The sequence below is a fragment of the Pogona vitticeps genome, chromosome 1 (genome assembly GCF_051106095.1).
Source record: "Pogona vitticeps strain Pit_001003342236 chromosome 1, PviZW2.1, whole genome shotgun sequence".
NCBI classification, from domain to species: Eukaryota; Metazoa; Chordata; class Lepidosauria; order Squamata; family Agamidae; genus Pogona; species Pogona vitticeps.
In genome coordinates, this window is record NC_135783.1 from 112687751 (window position 1) to 112709274 (window position 21524).

General features: G+C 39.9%; 1 protein-coding gene across 1 annotated transcript; it reads right to left on the minus strand.

Annotated features, from left to right (window-relative positions):
* IRAK1BP1 (interleukin 1 receptor associated kinase 1 binding protein 1) lies at window positions 1-4973 on the minus strand. The gene is made up of 4 exons (XM_020806155.3): window positions 4604-4973; window positions 1766-1831; window positions 1100-1230; window positions 1-613 (listed from the first exon to the last, which is right to left on the minus strand). Exons 1-4 carry the CDS (start codon window positions 4904-4906, stop codon window positions 331-333), a joined length of 783 nt encoding a protein of 260 aa, XP_020661814.3. The 5' UTR covers window positions 4907-4973; the 3' UTR covers window positions 1-330.
* Between the last annotated feature and the right edge of the window lie 16551 nt (window positions 4974-21524).

The window sequence follows — 21524 nt, forward strand, 5'->3', positions numbered from 1 at the left end:
TGTAATCAATAAACAAAAGTTTTATTTACTAGAACTTGAAGAGTGGACTTGAATCTTTCTGAGGTAATGGTGATTTAGGGATCACCTGGTGGCAGCAGTGTTAAAGAGGAGAGTGTTTGCCTTTGTGTGTTCTGAGGCTTGAAGGTCAAGCAAAAGAGGCACAAGGGTGAACGCCACAACAACCTCTATTAGAACTTCATGAAATGATTTTAAAAGTATGAACGGCATCTCACTATCACTTTAATTTTCTGATTACGGAAAATCAAGCTGAGCATAATGACATTTTTCTTCTCAAAGGGGGGAAAAACAGTTTGAGGCCTCGGTAACAAATCAGTTCATATTTAGAAGAGCAGCTTTTTTCCTCTTTCTTTCCCCTTTTATTTCAAAAATGGCAAATATCCTTGAGAAAGCATAGATGGTGGCACTTTGAACTCTCTGTTGCAAACTCAGTGAATGTGAAGGTACGGCCACCTGGTTTCCAAGATGGCCTTCCCACTCCTTTGCTTCCTCTTCCCTTATCAGCAAAGGCTTCCCCAGGGAGTGGCCGAACAACTGACAAACTTCTTGGGCTTTTTGCTGGGCACTTCCAACAGCTGCAAGACATACCTGGCGCCTGGACAGAAGAAAAAAATAGGTAAGCTACAGTTTTGTCTACTAAAACCTTCCTTAAATTCTGCAGCTATTTATTGTCCACTCCTTAAAGCTAGAAACCTTCGCAAACAATAGCATAACTTTATTCCCTTTTAACTCAGAAATCTTGTTGCATTCCAATGGATTTATTTCGAGTTGCATGTACATAGGATATTAGCCTCAAGTTACTTGTAGACCACACTTCAGTGGTACGTAATGATTTATATGTGAACACATTTCCTGAGCAGTGACTGATTAAAATGGCAGAGGTCTGAAACAAAGCAAAACTAACTTAGGACAGGTGGGCAAACTAGAATTGTTCAGACTGCATCTTTCATTGGCTCTAGCCACAAACGCCACATTAATTACTGCAGGCCAGCAACATCTACCAGGCTCCACCTTTGTCCATCCTGTTTTAAGAAGTCATCTCTAAGTTTGATCCCTTTGACACTAGGAAAAGGTAACTTACCGAAGGATATTTATAGCCTCCATTGTATGATAAAAATGAGGTGGGCCAATCGTGACAGAACTATCTAGCTTCTCAACAAGAAAGTTACAGACTTCTTGCATTTTCCCAAAGTCATTGAATGTAATGCAGACCTGTATATGAATGTTAAAAAAAATATGTTGAATCTTCCGAGTGCTGCAGCCCAATCTAATAAAAAACTGGCATATAAGATCAATTAACACTTACCTTGAAAACCCTATTAGGGTTGCTATGTAAATTCTGACCTGACAGCACAGGACACCCACCCAACCACTGACAACAAATTCTTTATAAGATTAAAAAAATTAATATATAATGGTAGCAAGGAGAATGTAAAATTCTTAACCTTTCTTTCATTGATTTTCAACTTTGATACATATATTTGTTTTATAAATTGAATAAAAGTACAAGTAAAAATAAGAACTTTGTAGAGATAAATGTTAAACTAGACTTCACACACATCATTCTCCAAAGAATGATGCATACAAGCAGCTTCTAATTTCTAAATAAACACCAGTCATGAAAATTATTAACAAGCACCTAATTGTACTTGGAAGTAATCATATTTTCACCTCAATGGGAATTACCTCCAAATAAATGATAATATTGTGTTCTTGTCAATGTTCATACTGTACTTAGAATACTTGCCTCTGCTTCCATCTTATAAGCATTGCCAATTCTACTGAAGTTTTTTGTCACACTCAAATTCTTCTCCTACAACAAAACACAACAACAAATTATTTTGTTATTTCAATAACAACAGTAGAACTATGGAGCTGGAAAGAGACCTATGGATCTTAATGAATAATAGACTACAGCAACATATTTTGAGATAAAAAATTACTTAGATTTATTGAAAATGAGAATGAGTTAGATTCTCACTAGTCATAATTAAACTTTTTATTGAAACCAATCCACTTAAAATTTTAAATCGGTCTCTAAGAATGACTATTTAGTTGTAAATGAATCCAACCATAATTTTGTTCAGGCACCCCTTCACCCTCAGAAAGGGTAATATACTGTTCCAACTTGTGTTAACACAAGCATAACTTGAGTAAGATATATTTATTAATAAATCAACAGAAAATAATGATAAATGTATTTGGTTACACTGAACAAAATAAGGAACTTAATAACAGAAAAATGGTAATCCAAAAATACAAAAGCACTTCAATCAACGAAGTTTTGAATTCATGATGTCCTCCAAATGTGCTTCATTTATACAAATTGTGTAAAATGCATTGCTTATAAACAGTAGGAAAGTTTCAGATTATAGGAATAATTTAACGAACACTGTAGAAGAGCATTTTTGAAAGTTATTTAAATATATATGTGACCTATATTAGTTCAAACTATCATGTATGCTTGTCAGTTTTTAAAATGCTTTTTTAAAATTCAAAACTGCTTTTTTGAAATGGATAAAAATACTTTCCCCATGTGGTCTTATGTATTACTACAGAAATTGATACAGAGCAGCTTATAAAATGAAATATTATCATGGGAATTGGAAGACATTTTTTCAAAGAGTGACATGTTTGCAATTTGAGTGCACAGGGCATCATCATAACAGACAGTATATCTTCCTTTCATCTTTGTATGTGCAAACATTTTTGCTCCCAGTGTCACATTCCATGATGTTTAGTAACCTGCACTATACCGCCAAATCAATCCTGAGAATGTAGAAGAGTAATATATTAAAGCTTCACATTGCAGGCATCCTGACCAGTGCCACCACCACCACCATTTTGGAGTGAGAGGCATTTTTTTAAAAGCTAAGAAGAAAAATAAAAAGCAAGCAAGGTACAGCAGTCTGAAGAATGTACCATATATATATGCTACATGCTACCATTATCCTTATAACATTCTCAAGGGGGAAGATTTGGGTCTGGATAGTGGTATACAAATGGCTATATGTTGTGTGTCATATCATAGCTTCTGAAGGCTTACTTAAAATGAATAAATTAGGACATGGTGAAAGGAACTGTTTCCCCATAAGATGCCCATTAATGTTATGGGGTGGAAATTAAGTTTTGATGTAACTTTTGACGGTTGAAAACATGACAACAATATACCGTTTTCCCGAAAATAAGACCTAACCTGAAAATAAGCCCTAGTATGATTTTTCAGGATGCTCATAATATAAGCCCTACCCCAAAAATAAGCCCCAGTTAAGTGAAACCCTGCCCTCCACCCTTGTGCAGCAACCAGAAGATGACATGACTATATCTGAATAAATGCAGATTGTTGTACATGAAAAAATAAATAAAACATCCCCTGAAAATAAACCCTAATGTGTTTTTGGAGCAAAAATTAATATAAGATCCTGTCTTACTTTCAGTGAAACACGGTATCTGATTATACACTGGCAAGGTTTAATCTGAGCTGGGTTTCAAAGTCTCGCCAGCATATCAGACAAAATCCAAAGATACAAAACTAAACAAAACAATACCAAAAACAAGTGGCACCATAAAGACTAGCCATTATATTTTCATGTAAGCTTTCCTGGAGACGTCCACTGTTTCAAACATTAAGAGCCAGAATGAAATGGAATTAAATGTAAATGAAATACCTTCCACATTCTAAATGTTCATGGGTTAAATGCAGTAATTAGGCCTGTTTGTTTTACAATCCTGTTGTAAAAATTCTTCAGGAAGACAGAAAACAAACATTAGGTCTGAGCAGATGAGAGGTGGGTGTTGGGGGAGGGGAAGAGAGAAAAAAGAGGGGAAACTGAAGATGCAGAGGAATCATGTGTGTTAACATAGGGACTATGGACAGTTTTTAACCTAGCCTTGTGTTGAAGTACACAAGGCATGGTAGAAGTGAAGAAAATGACAGTGGCAGCGGAGAACAGTAGAAGTCTTACATTTGGTAATGGCTTAAGAAATGTAGGCTTACATTCAGTCCCTTGCTATGGGTGTCTATCATGCGCCTGGATTTTATATGTCAGCTGTCTATCCAGCGCTCCCTTTGAGGTCACTCTCCAAACTCCTAGCAGGGGGGAATCACAATAGCAGGGCCAGGTTCAAATCGCTTCCCGAACCCGAAGCTCCCTGCCTGATCCCGGGTCCAGTGAGAAAGAGAGTCTCAGTTTCATATATAGAGTGACATCTAGAATGACAATGTCGCATATATATATATCTGAGAAAACATGAAGGACCGGGACTGTGGAGAACAGGGTTCGATTCCCCTTTAGAGTCCCAAACCGTCGCTCTGCCCACCACACATCACACCGGGAACCACGAGGGTGAAACACTAATTCGTATACGTTCGCAGCTAGTGGTGGTCGCGGCTGTTTTGGCAACCGCCGAGGCTTCGCCTTAGAAGCGACGAAGGCAGCCGCCATCGGAAGTGTCCGCCAACAAAGTCCCCCCCGCCAACGAAGAGCCGCTATCCCTCTTTTTTTTCCCTTTTTCTTTCTCAAGCGGGTGGGAGGCAAGGAAAGGATCTGGGGAGGCCGCGCACCCAAAACACCCACCCACCCACCGAGAGCTCTCCCCGCTGCCGGGCCGTCTGGACGATATAATCCAGCCTCCGGGTGACGCTGCTGCGGGCGGCCGCGGCCTCCCCTTTGCTGCTGCTCAGGTGAATGGTCACTTCCGCGCGGTCGGGGCTGGCGCTGAGCTCCGCGGTGCCGCTCACATGAACCTCTCTGCCGGGCGGCAAGGAAGACGCCGAGGTCCCTCCTGCGCCCCCGGGCGCCTCCTTCTCCCGCCTGTCTGTCCCGTTTTGGGCGGGAGGGATCAGCTCGGCGAAGACCCGCGCAGGGGCAAGCGGCGGTAAGGGCATTGGGCCCACCCTAGAATCGCCGTTCGGGCGCCATAGCAACCGACGGCACGCCGTAGGCGCTTCCCGCCCAGAGAATTCTGGGCGTTGGAGTTCTACTGGGAAGGGGAAGAGTCACGTGACCCTGCCGGGGTTCGGCAACGCAGACGCCGTAAAAGAGGCTTCTGGGCCAACTAAGTCGCAGAGGGGTATCCCATGTTTTCTAGCGTTGCCTTCCATTTATTTGCGGTCTCTTCGGGAGGACTCGGTTGTGATGGTGCTTTATTTTGGGTTAACTGCTTTTTAAAAAAGGAACTTGACGAACCGTTTGGGACGGCAAAATAGTAAATCCGCATAAATCAAACTCAGTAGTTGAGTTCTGGAAGCAGGGCGAGAAACAAAGTACTCTTAACTCAGGAAGACTGCATGTGGTTTGTTTCATTTCGCAGCCAAAATTCCCACCACAAACACCATTTTTAAGTATTATTTTGTACAGTTGTTGTAAAAGTGAGTGTGTGCAAACACTCTGCACATTCTCGTTTCTGAACTTTCCACGGTTGGTGTATGGGTTGGAAGGGTTGGAACTGCTGGCATGCTCTTCGGACAGATTAGGGCCAAGAATGGGAAAGCTTAGTTTGGAGGACAAAAATGGACAGAAAATGAGTAAAGAGAAGATTAGAGGAGGCAGATGATGCAGGAAACTCCAGCTGCTGTTTGTAGGAAAGGAAAGGCAGTTTTGTTTTGGAGAAGGTGAGAATATTGACTGACAGGAGTGTATTATCCAATGGGGTTTTGGTTTCTCTCCCTGGATATATGGTGCAATATTAGATAAGGACATTCTTAGATATTTTAATAACATATTCTGTGAGCTTTCTCATAGAGATTTCTCTAACTCCTGAGCTGCAGCTAGAGTTTATGTAAATGTGCTTTTCTGATGTTACTTTCCTTGTCCAGGTAGATCATGATTATGAACAGAATTCTAAAGAAATCAAGATGGTTGTAACTACTTTTGTGTCACTATTTAGTTTTTGAAAGAGGAAGAACAAAGTGTGAAAGCAGGGCGTTGTTGTTGTCAAGTTGTATCCAGCTGTGTGACCCCACGCCAGGCCCTTCTGTCTTCCACATCCTCCTGGAGTTTGGTCAAATTCATGTTGGTAGCTTTGATGACACTATCCAGCCATGTCGTCCTCTGTCGTCCCCTTCTCCTCTTGCTTTCACACGTTCCCAACATCAGCAATCCGTGAAGGGGAGCATGGCATTAAGAAGGCAAAAATGATTACTACAGGACCTCAGTGTTGACAATGTGAAGATATTGAAATTATTAAAGATTTTGTGTCCCTCAGTTCAGTCATCAAGCCAAATGGAGATTGCAAGCAAAAAAATCAGAAGAAGACTGAGACTTGGAAGGGAAGCAATGAAGGACTTAGAAATGATGCACAAGAAAGCCCACATATGGTTTGCTGCAGACAAGCAGACCAAGGACATGGATTTCTGGAACCGTGTCCTGTGGTCCAATGAGACCAAGATAAACTTACTTGATTCAAATAGCGTCAAGCGTGTATGGTGGCAACCAGTTGAGTACAAAGAAGTGTGTTGTGCCTGCAGCCAAGCGTGGTGGGAGTGTCATGGTCTGGGGCTGCATGAGTGCTGCCGACACTGGGGAGCTACAGTTCATTGAGGGAACCATGAATGCCAACATGTACTGTGACGTACTGAAGCAGGGCATGATCCTCTCCCTTCGGAGACTGGGCCGCAGGGCAGTATTCCAACACGATAACGAAACCAAACACACTTCCAAAACGACCACTGCCTTGCTAAAGAAGCTGAGGGTAAAGGTGACGGACTGGTCAAGCATGTCTAAACCCTATTGAGCATCTGTGGGGCATCTGAAATGGAAGGTGGAGGTGCACAAGGTCTCCAACATCTAAGAGTTCTGTGATGTCCTCATGGAGCAGTGGAAGAGGATTCCACTGTCAACCTGTGAAGCTCTGGTGAACTCTATGCCCAAGAGGTTTAAGGCAGTGCTGGAAAATAATGGTGGCAACACAAAATCTTGACACTTTGTGCCCAGTTTGGACATTCTCACTTAGGAGTGTACTCACTTTTGTTGCCAGAGGTTTAGACATTAATGGCTGTGTGTTGCATTCTTTTGAGGGGACAGCACATCGTACACTGTTATACAAGCTGTATACTCACTGCTTTGCATTGTAGCCAAGCGTCATTTCTTCAGTGTTGTCACATGAAAAGATATACTAAAATATTTATGAAATGTGAGGGTGTGTACTCAGTTCTGTGATATACTGTAAGTCAGCTCTGACTTGACGGCACAGGACACACACAAAGATGTGTCACTGGAGGCCAAGATCATGATCATTCACACTCTTGTATTCCTGACTGCTATGTATGGGTGTGAAAACTGGATAATACAGAAAGCTAACTGAAAGGCAGTTGATACATTTGAAATAGATACCCTGGGCTGCTGGAAAGATAAACATGAGCAGATTGAGCCTGAACTGTTTCTGGAGGCAGAAATGATGAAACCTTTGGGCACTTTATGAAAAGAAAAGATTCCCTGGAAGAAACAGTGATGCTGGAGAGCAGCAGGAAAAGAGGAAGACCGTATAGGAGATGGATTGAGTCCCCGAAGGAAGCCACAGGTTGAATTTGCAAGAGCTAGGCGGGGTTGTTGAGGACAGGACATTTTCAAGATTGATTCATACTTTGGAAATGTCTTGGAGGCACATAAAATCTGTACCCCATTCCCAAATAATCACTTGAATATCTGATTACTGAATTACTTAGTCTGAATCAGATTCTATTCATGCTGCACTTCATTTTGTGTTCAAAGGAGGATTTATGGGTTGCACTTAGGTGTATTTGTGAGACATGGGGAGGATCCAGATGAAAATGATCAGTTTGAAGATGTGTGGCTTCTTGCAATGGGGATGATTTCAGGAACAGAAACTGGTATTTTTAAAAAAGAACCTTAAAACCAACCCAAATAAATGTGGGATAACCTTTCTACATAGTTGAACCCTTTGTTGACCAATTTTATATCTGCATCATGAGCGTTTTCAGACACAATTTCTTGTAAAGCATGACAAGTGGAATTGTTAAGACACAGTCTCAATCCTTTCTGAAAAATTACCACACCAGTTGCGACAGACATTTGTTGACTTTGTGTTGACTTGACAACCACATGCAAAATTGGGTAAATCAATTTTCCGTTTAGGGGCAAAATACAAGATTGTTTTATTCAGCATTTTTATTGGGAAGCATTTTGAACTAGACAGTAATTGCTGTCTTTCCCCGGTATCAGTACAGCTATATTTTCTTCTGGGCTTGAACTGCATTACTTACATCTCATGGAAAAGACCACGAAAATGATATGTTGCTATAGGAGGCAAATTTAAACCACTCAGCTCTACTTCCTTGAGCAATAGAACAGCAATCATTCCCATGTCATAGACAGAACACTTATGTGATGTGCAATGTTTGTTTGATTGCATTGTTATTTGGAGTGCTCAGTGAAGTGTGCTTAAGAAAAAGTTATTGTCGCACATGTCATGAAATCAGTAAGACAATACAGTTATCTGTCTGTGTTTTGCTTTGGGATCAAGAAGATGCCTAGGCATGCTTATTAAAGAAAAATTGAACTGTGTTTTGATTGCTTGAAAATTACAAAATAGCACTGGCAGAGTATGCGTTGAACAGGAAGACTTGGAGATTTTAGTTGAGTTGAATAATGGAGTTTTGCTGTGCTTTTTTCATCTGTAAATTATTCTATAAACCATCAATGCCTACAGCAAGGGTAAAACAGATTTTATTTTCACTTTATTCTCATTGAAATAACTCTTGATGACATTTTGTTTCTTAATGTACCAGTTGGAAAGGGTTTCCAGGTCTATTATTGAGAGAATAATTTGTGGTTCTTATTGCAGCTCAGGCATCAGAGCCTTGTTGCAGACAATAGTTACCTTGTAAAGTAATCTCTTCAAGAGCTAAGTATGCAATTGTAAAAACAAATGACAAACAAATTGTAGATGAATTTTCATTCATGTATTTAATTGAAAGAGACATTAAAAGTTCTGCACTCAAAGTTTTATGTTACTTAGTTTAGCACATTTATATTCAACATCACATACTAAATAAAGGAACAGTTAATATTGCATATGAAACTTTTATACAATTGTTCCAAATTGAATAGACTCATTGAATCTGTGGCACTTGTACAAAAGTTGCCAGGGTTATTATGCATTGAATCTATATCAGTTGGATCTAACCATTAGATCTTGCCCTTAGTATTTTCTCACCACTCCTTTCCTCTGTAGGCCCTCTGGGACTGGTAGCTTGCTGAAGGTCTCAAAGGCTGTCTTTTCTCCCACAAAGGTACAGTGGGAAACACCTGGCACCTGCAGCAAGGTGCCCCATCTCAATTCAGCCCACTACAGACTTCCATAGAATTACAATACAAGTAATTCTGAGTCTGACTTGAAAAGCCTTGATCTAAGAGTGCTGAATTTACTTGGTCATCCTTGGTTTGTTTTTTTCATCTAACAGCTGAGAGCAAATACTTTCACAATATGGCTTAGTAAATCATAACCAACACCCAGAAAAAAGGACACCCATAGTTTCGCTCATAAAGGGAAAAAATGTTTTCCAATGTCTAATAAGGTAAAGGTAAAAGTTCCCCTTGACAATTTGTCTAGTCGTGTCCGACTCTAAGGGGGTGGCGCTCATCTCCGTTTCCAATCCATAGAGCTAGCATTTGTCCGAAGACAATCTTCCATGGTCACGTGGCCAGTGTGACTAGACACGGAATGCCGTTACCTTCCCGCCGTGGTGGTACCTATTTGCCTACTTGCATTTACATGCTTTCGAACTGTTAGCTTGGCAGGAGCTGGGACAAGCAACGGGAGCTCCCTCCATCGCGTGGATTTGATCTTACGACTACTGGTCTTCCGACCTTGCAGCACAGAGGCTTCTGCAGTTTAACTCGCAGCGCCATCATGTCCCCTCAATTAACAGTGTAGTATGACTAAATTTCACAACAGCCACACCTATTAGTAGTTTTCCTTACTTGATTGTGAAAGATCCACCTGTCAATTTACCAGTATCTGGGTCAAGAAAGGCAAGTTTAAAGCAGTGTCCAACTCTAGGGCGCGGTGCTCATCTCCATTTCCAACCCATAGAGCTAGCATTTGTCTGAAGACAATCTTCCGTGGTCATGTGGCCAGCACGACTAGACACGGAATGCCGTTACTTTCCCACCATGGTGCTACCTATTTATCTACTCACATTTTGCATGCTTTCGAACCACTAGGTTTGTGGCAGCTGGGAGAAGCAACGGGGCCTCACTCCATCATGTGGATTCGATCTTACGACTCAAGTCTTCTGACCTTGCAGCACAGAGGCTTCTGCAGTGATGAACAGTTATTCTGTACTTCAGTGTCATGTCTTTTATTTTTTTAAAAATTTAACTGTGATTGTATTATAACTTAGTATGGGGAAGGACTGAATAGTTCCAAAATTATGACAGAAAAATATAAAATCCCTTAGAACACAAAGATAGATCATTGTCACTTTGGGCCAAATACATCATCCAATAACATACAGATAAACAGTTCTTGATGTTAAAAAATGATTTTAAGTCTTTTGTATCTTTAACAGTTATAGAGAAGAGGACATTTAGGCAATAGAATTGGGAAAAAGATACAATTACTGCAAGCCTCTTTTCTGTACAATTGCCAATACTGTAAGAGCCTGTCTTCTCACTTCATTTGACTTGGATGGGAAAATGGCAGTCTTTATAACATGTACCGTAATGTGCAGTGACCAGGAATCACTTAAGGTGGCAGTAAGAGACTGCAAAAGGTTCAGTGTTTCAGAATGACACATTGCAGGGAATCATTCACTGAAAGCAAAGCCTGACAAAATGAAATTGTTCAGCAACATTGTTGCATTATTATTTTCATTTTAATTTTTTTAAAGAAAAAATCTTTAGAAATATGAACAAACAGGCTTTTTAAAAGTAATTTGTTCCTGTTATTCATTGGCAGGTGTGAAAAATAACCCATTGTGGTTACTCATTATAATGTTCAAAAAATATCTAGTTGTAGTACTTGTGCTGCTTACTGCTTTTTCATTGTTTTCCACTACTTAAAAAAAACCATCAAAGAAATGAATAAATACTTGTATTAACATGATTCTGCATAAACAAATATAACTGTTACTAAAGCACACCTCCCCCCTTGGAAAAGTTTGTATCATGGAGGTAAACTCTACAGTGATTTACCCTCATGTACAACGTATGAGAGAATTTTTTTTCATTATATAACCATTCTTTAGACATTAACCAAATAAACATTTTATACTTTTACATTTTCTCTATTACTTTTTTTACATATACAGTATCATCATTTTTATTACTTATATAAACTCTATAACTTACATTTTAAAATATTTTTCCATTTCTTTTATATTTTTTCCATGCAATTATAACATTTTAATTTTGACCAGTTTGGATTTTATTACATTTTCATTTTCATTTATTTATTACTTGTCATCAATTTTAACACTACTTTGCACAATGCTACATTACTACATGGCAAAACATAACCAGAACTTTTAATTACAGTTTCACTTCTAATATTTGTTATTATAAGGTTGTTGTTTTCTGATTACTTCCTGTCATTCGTTGGGTCTTCGAGACCATCCATATGCAATCTTATTTTGAGTCTTTCCTTTTCTTTGGATCTCATCAGCAAAGTCTTTTAGTTTTAGTGTCTGTCTTGCAATTTTGTTGATTTTAAGTTTCACAGTTCGCAACGTTCCATAAAGTTTCTTTCTTTGAAATGTCCCGTCAATTAAAATTCTCCCCTTCCAGTTGCCAATTAAATATCTCTCACCTGCTTGGTCTTTCTTGTTGTCCACCTTGCTCTGTACGGCTCCTGGTTCAAATCCTGCTACAGCGATGATGATGAAGAGACCTCGGAACTCTGGACCTCTCATGATGTGACTCCTGTGGACCCGACCTCTCTGGATACGACGTCTCTGGACACGACCTCTCTGGATACAATGAAGTCTCTGGACATGGGCTCTCTGGATACAATGATGTCTCTGGATACCACACCGACTTTTCTTTAATGTAGTCTGCAGCTTTTCCAGGGTCTCTTTACATCTGCTCAACCACTGGATCTTCTTGTCTTGTCTTTTAACTTTCATTTTTTCTATGACTAGAGTAATTTTACTTAATACTCCTTGCCTTTCTCTTTTATCTACTTGCTTAATTTTAGATGCACATTTAATTTTTTCTAGTTCTGATTCTTTATTCTTATATTTCTTAGATAGGGTTTCTTGTTGCTGGGTTTTAGCTATGGGTGCAGACACAGAATTATCAGCCTTTTCAGATAGCTGCATGCTTTTCCTAGATACTATTTCTGCTACCTGCAGTTTACTTCCCTCTCATGTTTTCAGTTTCACAACTTCAGGACAGTATGATGTTTCCTGAGCCTCATGTACAGTAAGTTTTTCCTTTTTTCTGGAGTCATTTTTAAACTAGGCTCTGATTTTGATAAAGATTTTTCTTTAAGTGTAAGATCTTTGTCTATACAGATTTTCTCAGGACTTTCAGAGAACAATAGATTGATATCTTGAAACTTTTTTAACCAATTCTGTGAGCTATTATCTATCTCCTGGTTAAAACTCCTTTCCTTGGGCTTTTTCATACCTTTACAGCTTTCTTTTACCCATTTATTTCTTTGACTCTCTAGCATTTTTTTTTCTCCCCCTTGTTCTCTAGTTACTGTAGTTGGTATGTTCTGACTATCTTGTGATCTTATATATATGAAACCACCATTAACATGTTTCATCTTCCTCCAGTCATCTATGTCAACTGTAGACCTCTCTCTGTACTCAAAAGGGGTATCCATTTGTTTGTGGATATTTCTATCTATATCTCCTGCAAGTTCAGGTGATTGGCTAACACTTATAGTTTCCTCAGGGACCCATAAGGATTTTCTATCTTTTCTGTCTGTGAGTGTGTGGAGATCATACCAGTTTTGATATAATTAATTAAATCTAAACCAATTAAACAAGGCGTATGGATTTCATGTGAAACAGCTACTTTAAATTTACCAGTCCAATCTTTATACCTTATATGTACTTTAGCTACTGGTAACTTAACTAATTCTGTCCCAATTCCTTTAACTGATGATATCTTTCTGTGAAATAATATCTGCATGGCATATAGTTATCTGAGAACAAGAGTCTCTCAATGCTAGATATTTGGTATTATTAATGTTAATATTTTCTTCAGCTGATTTCATCAGTTCCCTGTTAGTCTTAATGTAATAGCAGTGGACTATCTCTGCTAGAGGAGGCAGTTGCTCCTGCTCCCCTGCGTCAGTTGAACTGCCATCTTGGCTCACTTTAGAATTTTCATTCTGCTTTTGTATACAGTACATCTTTTTAGGTACAACTCCCCCTGTTTTCTGTTGTCCCCTTTCTTTGTTTTTAATAAATTCACAATTTGAAAGAAAATGATTTGGTTTTCCACAACTGAAACAAGTTTTAAAATTTCTTTGTTCATTATAAGTGGTTCTGTCTCCCTTTCTTTCAAAGCGTTTACCTTGTTCTGAGGATCTCTCTCTAAAATGGCTTCCAACTGCCAGCTCATCTTTGAGGTACTCTCTGGGTTCTGTCTTTCTATCTTCCCCTCTATTTTTTTCTCAGAATACTTTGAGTTTATTACTTCTTTTGTATATTCAGTTGTTTTTAATTGATTCCCCTCAGGATTCGATTTATTATTATTATAGTTTTGGATTTGTAATTGTAATTGTTTCATTTTTTAGTTGATGTTGCCTCTCTTTTTCCCTCATTTCCAGTTCCAGCTGTCTCTTTTGAGCTTCAGCCTCTAGCTGTCTCTTTTGAGACTCAGCTTCTAGCTGTCTCTTTTCTTGTTCCATGGCTATGGCCATCTCCCTTTCTAATCGTTTTAACTGAAATTCATATTATTTTTCTATTTTCCTTTTTAAAAACTCCAGGGAGTTGTTTTCTCTCCCTGAGGCACCCTCCTGTTCCCTCGAGCCCTGATAATCCTGGCCCTCTTGGTCTGAAATTTCCTCTTCCTGAGGTAAAGTCTGACCCTCAGCTAATTCCATAACTGCCTTCTTCCCTCGCTTGGAAGGCATGCCCAACTGTTTTTAATTTGAACAAGTTGGCAGGTTGCTTTCTCTCCAATTCCAATTTACAAACCTCTGTTTAAAATGACCTCTTTTTTCCTGTGTTAGAGATTTAAACTATGTAGCTTTCTTTTGGCAGCTTAAGATCGCTACGTTGTATCTTTGGACTTCAGCCTCTCTGTTCCTTGTGTCTGTTACTTTATATCTCTTGGTCTCCAGACACCCAGATTTTCCAAGCAATATTTTTCTTTTCTGATAAGCCTTAGTTATATTCACCTCAGCTGTTTCTTTAGACCTTGGCTTCCACTTTTGATCCCCTTAGCGCTCCCCCTCTCAGAGCCCTGGGATCTAAGCTAGCCCTCTTGGTTGTCACACACTCAGCTTGAGGTAAACTTTTAATCACAGTATAGAAATCTCCTCAGAGTCCTTTTTCCTGCCTTTGTCTTGCCACAATCAGGAGTCTCTATCAAGCTTTTCCCCTTAAGCTTTTGGGTTCCCTACTCCTTCACTTGGGCTACTGACAACCAGGTCTCTTAGACTCAGAGAATTTCTTTTTACTTTAGGCTTTCTGGTATTCTTTCCCTTTGAATCCCAGACTCAGAAAACTTCTCTTTATTTTGGCTCACTGGATTTCCTTCAAATCCCACCGCTGCCACCACTTTTGTGATGCACCCAGTTCCCCTGTTTGTTTCTCTCCACAACCCAGGTTCACTTTCAGGTGTGACACTTGTTTTCAACTCTTTCCGCTGCCACCAGAGGAATCCCACCTCAATACATCAAATATGATTCTTAAATCAGTGTTATTCACTCAAACAAAGTTTATTAAAGTGTTCATAAGTAAATCATATAAAGTAAATCAAAGATGGTCTTATTTCATTTAATCAATCAACTGTGCTTTAGTAACAGTTATATTTGTTTATGCAGAATCATGTTAATACAAGTATTTATTCATTTCTTTTCTTATTCATTTCTTTTCCTGTCTCTCTTTTACTCTTCACTAACACAAGACTGTTCCTGACTGCCTAACTTCTTCTCTTTAACTGAGGTCCCTACTTCATCCCTGACTGAAGTCCTCTCTAACGCTAACTCATATCTCCAACTGAACTTTAACTGCCTTCCATTCTTCTTAAATATTCTCCGTTCCACCTCTTCTGTTCACCCATTGGTTGATCTGTCAAGGTTCAATTGTGATGGACAGGAGTGGTTCCTGATCTGTCCGTCACAGCCTCTTCCAACTAAATTATTCCATTACTCTATGGTTCTATAAGAAGAAAGTTCTAGAATGCAAGTCTCACGCCTATTTAAAATAGTTACAAGGTTGTGTAGAGCTCACAGTGCCCTCAATCTGAGCTCTCCTTAGTGTCTTAGTAGTTGTCTAAAGACAGGACACATCCCTAATCTCTGGAATCTCATGCTTCGCAGCCAGAAATCTGGTTTCCAATAGTCAATGATAATAGTACGATTCCTGACTGCTATTACTGCTATAAGCAGTTAATAGCGATCACATTCATTTGCTGTTGGCTTAATGCATGTTCACCTGAGTTTAAAGAAACCTCTGGAAAAGAAACCTGTTTTTCTCCACAGATACAAGCAGTCATGAACCTGGATTTCCAAGTGTCCAGGTTATGGATTACTGTTACTGAGAGGTGAGGGCTGGCAGTCTTTCCCTGAGAAATATAGACAAAGAGTATTTAGCAACTTTACTTTACGGGGATTAGAGATGCAGGCATACCATTGATTGCCACAAAGAGACACAAATGTAAAAGAGGGGGTCCTTGATTCATTTCTGCCGTGTGTTCACTAGGTGGCCTCAGAAAGTCACATTTTTGATGTGTGGATAATAGGTTGTATCTAATTATGTCTCTCAGGAGAAGATAGGCACTTTGACACGTTTGATGTTTTCATGAGTTTAAAATGGGGGTGAGGGAGGGATTTTTCCCCGTTGAAAATGTTCCCTTAATTCTTCAGCTGTGGTGTCACTTCCCACATGTTCCACTGTATCTCCAGATCCTTTGGAACAGAGTTTGGTTCCTATAGGAAGCTGTGAGCAAAAGGGAAGATAAGCAAAATCCACACCCCCCCTCAATTTCTGCTTATGGAAGCCTCTGCTACTTGGATCAAATATCCTTCTGACAACAGAGGGGGTACTTTTAGATATACATAATTGTGTTAGCATCTGTCACAGGCTGGGGAACGTGTGGCCTTCAAGACGTTGGATTACAGCTACTGTTAAGACTAGATTTTTTCCCCCAAAGAAGAGAAATACAGCTGGTTTGCCCACTAACTCCCTGCTATATGTGGTGAAAAAAATTAATCATAATATGGCATCATTTTGCCTATTTAAGTGATGATGAAGGGGAACTTAATTTGTTCAGGCTCACAAAAGAGCAAATTTAATTAGGAGATTACTCTGTATGAGGATTCCGCCTCCTCCCCTTGGTTATTTTTTTTCTGCCTTGCTAACTACCATGTAACTTCAATGACTAGTGTTCCCCTAGGAAAAGATCTGTTTGGAAAGTATTAAGCTAATTGTAATACTGGCTGAAGCAATTGATTTCCTTCCGCTTTTACATCTGTGCAGGCAGTTGAGAGGCAATTATGAGTTGTCTGATGAGCCACTATCTCTTTTCAGTAATGAAAATGCAAAATGCAGTGTTTTCAGAAACATGGTGTGAAGTTGTTATGTTCCTTAGAGGATTTTAGGATCAGTGTTCCCCAAAAAATGGATTACAGATATTGTAATTTTAGGAAGATATTTTTGGTGTTGCTCATAAAATGTAAATGAGTGGTTCTCAAGCTTTGATCTCCTCTGACTGGCAACTATGGTCAAGGATTCTGGGAACTCACGGTGCAAAATATCTGGAAGGTCAAGGATTGAAAATCAAGGATACATATGACTGTATAAATTTAATAAGTATTTTAGAAAATGAGACATATGAATGGACTAAAAAGGAACTCACTAATTCCTGCTTTTGAGATAAATTGTGTTGCAGTGCTGGTGGGATTTCCACTTAGCCAATCAGGAAATTGACCAAGTAGTTTTAACTTAGTTTTAGCTCTGCTCCTGGAGGTTCGAGGGCATGTGTGTGTGTCTGTTTTAAAAAAATAATTAATTAAAAACGGTGACCTGGGAGCTTGTGACTCAGAAAGGAACTCTGCGTAGGAAGCACTTACCTGCTAAGCTTTGACCACCACCCCTGCAACAAAGACAGGTGCAAAATAATACCGTGCTCCCAGAAAGTTCAGAAATATAAGGAAGTGTGCAAATCTCAGCAAACTGAGTCCTTGTGCTTTCTCGTTAAAGGAGACAAACAGGAAAAGGAACAGTCTTGAACCAGATAAATTTGCCTCCATCTGGACTAATTGCGGGTGGGTGGGTATGTTTAAATAAAATTGAAAGTATTTATGTGCTAAGTTATGCACTCAGTTAAATAATTAGGACCATGGAAGCTATTTCTGGATATACCTTTTACTGGTATTGTACTTCAGCAAATTTATTCAATTAAGTAGACAAGAACTTAACACATAACCATATGCATGGTTCAGAATTTTTGGTGAACATAAAGGTAAAAGTAAATGTTCCCCGTGACAAATGTCCAGTCGTGTCTGACTTTAGGGGGCGGTGCTCATCCCTGTTTCCAAGCCATAGAGCCAGTATTTGTCCAAAGATAGTTTCCGTGGTCACGTGGCCAGCACGAGTAGACATGGAACGCTGTTACCTTCCCATCATGGTGGTACCTATTTATCTACTCACATTTTTACATGCTTTCGAACTGCTACGTTGGCAGGAGCTGGGACAAGTGATGGGAGCTCACTCCATTGCGTGGATTCGATCTTACGACTGCTGGTCTTATGACCTTGCAGCACAGAGGCTTCTGCAGTTTAACCTGCAGCGCCACCGCATCCCTCTTTTGGTGAACATAACTGCGGTTGAAAATAGGATTTCTTTCTTTCTTTCTTTCTTTCTTTCTTTCTTTCTTTCTTTCTTTCTTTCTTTCTTTCTTTCTTTCTTTCTTTCTTTCTTTCTTTCTTTCTTTCTTTCTTTCTTTCTTTCTTTCTTTCTTTCTTTACAGAAAGTAGGAACTTCCTCTTTGGGCACAGAATCGTTGCTTTACTTTAAAATCCAACCAGATAGAAACAACACAAATATTCAGGGCAAAATTTCTGAATATGCCATATGCTACTACATTTACATCTCTGATACATTTACATCTCTGATTTATCACAGGTGGTAAATCAATGATAAATATATGCAGGCTTTTATTGGAACATCTTATGCATCTCAGACACTGGAAACCACTTCATGTTGATTGGGTTATGATAGAATGAAACAACCAATCAGGCAGGAGAAGAGTACTTTGCTCCACAAAAAAACGGCAACGGAACTAATTTTCAAGAGTTTTTCTTATGCTGGGTCCTAACAAGGCTGCACTTGCTGCTACTCAGGAAAGTCTCAGTACAATGTGTGTCAAAGAGAGATTGCAACAACTGGTCTCATAGTGATTTCTTTAAATCTCAGGGCATAGATGTCACTTCCAAGGCAGCCATTTTTTTCCAGTAGGTAGAAATTTCAATATGATGCCTCTGAGTTTCAGATAAATTGCTTTTATAAACTGCCCAAGAGTAATAGTAATGGCTCTGTCTGGCTCCTGGATCATGAGGGCATGAACACTGCATAAACGCAACACATATACTGTTAGCGCATAAAGCTGGCATCTATGGTGCAGTCTTGTCCAGTCCAGGCAGTCCAGTCCAAATAATTTACACGTACACAGGCAGCTTCTCCCGACACCAAAGTATATTTACAATATACAGTGGTGCCTCACTTTACGACTGCCCTGTTTAACGATGAAACTGCATTATGATGAAGTTTTTGCGATCGCAAAATGGTTTCCTATGGGGGAATTTCGCTTTGCGATGATCGGTTCCCTGCTTCGGGAACCAATTCTTCGCACAACAGTGATTTTTCAGCAGCTGATCAGCGGTTTCAAAATGGCCGCTGGGTAAAGAAAATGGGCCCCCGCTGTTTTTTGGGACGGATTCCTTGCTGCACAGGCAGCGAAAATGGCTGCCCTATGGAGGATTTTCGCTGGACGGTGAGTTTACCGCCCTTTGGAACGCATTAAATGGGTTTTAATGCGTTTCAATGGGTTTTTTCTTTTCGCATTACGTTTTCATTCTACAGCGATTTCACTGGAACGAACTAACATCGTAATGTGAGGCACCACTGTATACAGCAGTTCCAACTGGCAGCATGACATCAAGCAATGGATCAGTGGTGGAGGATACATCATCAGTTCACCTTCACATATATATACTTATACATATTAGCATACAACCAATCATAGAAGATGTTGCATCATCCATGACTCAGCATATGTTACATCATCCATGACTCAGCATATGTTGCATCATCCATGAGTCTGCATTCTTGCACAACTATAGAATTATGGATGCTCATTAATACAAACCTTGTTCTGCCAGGTTAGGAAATTATTCTTGACATATACCAACAACTTCGTGCTGAGCAACTGAACCTTGATGCCAGCCAGGAATGGGTGGCTGTGCGTGTGCCCAAGTTTTCAAGCCACCTAACACAAAAATATAACCATTTCCTCCTCATGTGTTGCTTGCGGTGAGCTTTATATCTCAGCCTTGAGACTTGAATAGCTTCTTGAGATGCTATTCCCTGAAACTTCAACCACAGCCCTGAAATCTCGCAACCTTACTTCTTTTACCCACAAACACAGTATGAATAAGAAAGAACGGCTTAATTCTGTCTCAATTCTTAACTCTGTGGTCAAGTGGGTCTGGCAGCATGGTGGTAAGGGAGCAGTTAATATATGTAGGAGCACTCCTGGGGTGGCAGGGGTGGAGGGAGTGCTTCGTGTAGCTATTCTTAAGAGAACTGACTGTATGTATATCCATTTGAATTACTTTTTAAAACACTATTTTTGAAAGAAGTGTAGGAACACTTGTGAAGTGGCAATCTTATAGCCACTTATCTTGGAGTAAATCCCACTCAAAGCAATCAGGTTTATTTCTGAGTAGACTGTAGAGAGGTACCATCAATCCATATTACAGCAAACCATCCCCTTGCACATAGAGAGATCTGGACGTATTAAAACCTCACATATACTACTAAAAGTTAACAGTAGCTTTTTTGTGTTAAAATGTTTTAGGCAGTGGTGGGATTCAGCAGGTTCGCACCAGTTCTACAGAACCAGTAGCTAATGTATTATTGGTTCTGCAGAACCGTTTGTTGGCCTGCTGAATCCCACCACTGATCCTGGTCAGTGGTGGGATTCAGCAGGTTCGCACCAGTTCTACAGAACCGGTAGCTAATGTATTATTGGTTCTGCAGAACCGTTTGTTGGCCTGCTGAATCCCACCACTGGTTTTAGGCCATGTCATATGAACAGAAACATGACATTTAACATGTTGATAGGAATTTCCTGGTTTAATCAGGTTTAGATCAATTTACAAGATGCACTGATGGCCTTGCTGTTCTGCACAATATTTAATAGGATATGCAACAGCAGTCCCAGGGTGCTGCCAAGACCTGTGATGTGCAAATTCCATCTCAAGGTGAATTAAAAATTATGCCCCCCCCAGCATTGTGGAGTGAAGGTTCCCTCACCACTACCACCACGACAGATGTGAGTAGGTAGCTGCTGTCAAGTACTACTGAATATTGACTAGTTGTAGGACCCAACCTAGGGGGAATATATCACTGCTCCCACTGCCAATTGGAAATGCAATGGTTTGCTTGTTGCTTAGTGATCCAAAAGACACATGCTTCGATCCAATAAAATATCTGAGATGAAGGTAGGTTTTTCCAAGCTGCACTAAAAGCAGCAAGAAGAAATGTTGTGAAAGGCCCAGCTTCATTTTCCTGGAGGTGCATGTCCGCAGTGGTATGTTTTGGCCTAACTCGTAGTTAGGTACAATGGTGACCACCTGGTAGAGGTGGTAGGGGGTACAGATAACCAATGGTGATTATTTCTACCCCCACGGAGTAGAGATAATGCTCGATCTCATCCTATCTCAAACAGTCTCATTTCTACTTCCATATACTTTTGCAGTCACCCTCATTCAGCACTCCCATCCTATCCTCCTTTGCAGCCATACCATGCGACATAATAGTGATAGAATGGGGTTCCATCTTAATGGCATCAACTATTTATAGGGTCCTTTATATCAGCCAGCAGGAGAGCTGCTGATGGAATCAAATGGAGAAGGAGGAGTATGGGTACTGATGCCACAAAGCATAGCTGAAGAATTTATGGTGGCTGCCATGAATATCCAGTTTGCTGCCATGCTGACCTGGCAGTGTGATGTCATACCATTATCATGTCACATCATTATCATGTGCCAGTGTGGTACCACAAAACGCACTCTTTCAAGCACACTTTAGAATATTTGATGAACCACCCAGTCATGAATATGAGTGCATGGCA

What these genes read in the sequence shown, in the direction of transcription:
- IRAK1BP1 (XM_020806155.3), bottom strand. Translation starts at nt 4,906, where the DNA reads ATGCCCTTACCGCCGCTTGCCCCTGCGCGGGTCTTCGCCGAGCTGATC. An exon ending in CTTATAAGATGGAAGCAGAG is followed by an intron (nt 1,231 to 1,765) that starts GCAAGTATTCTA and finishes ATTCATATACAG; the next exon opens with GTCTGCATTACATTCAATGA. An exon ending in GAGGCTATAAATATCCTTCG is followed by an intron (nt 614 to 1,099) that starts GTAAGTTACCTT and finishes TCTTCTGTCCAG; the next exon opens with GCGCCAGGTATGTCTTGCAG.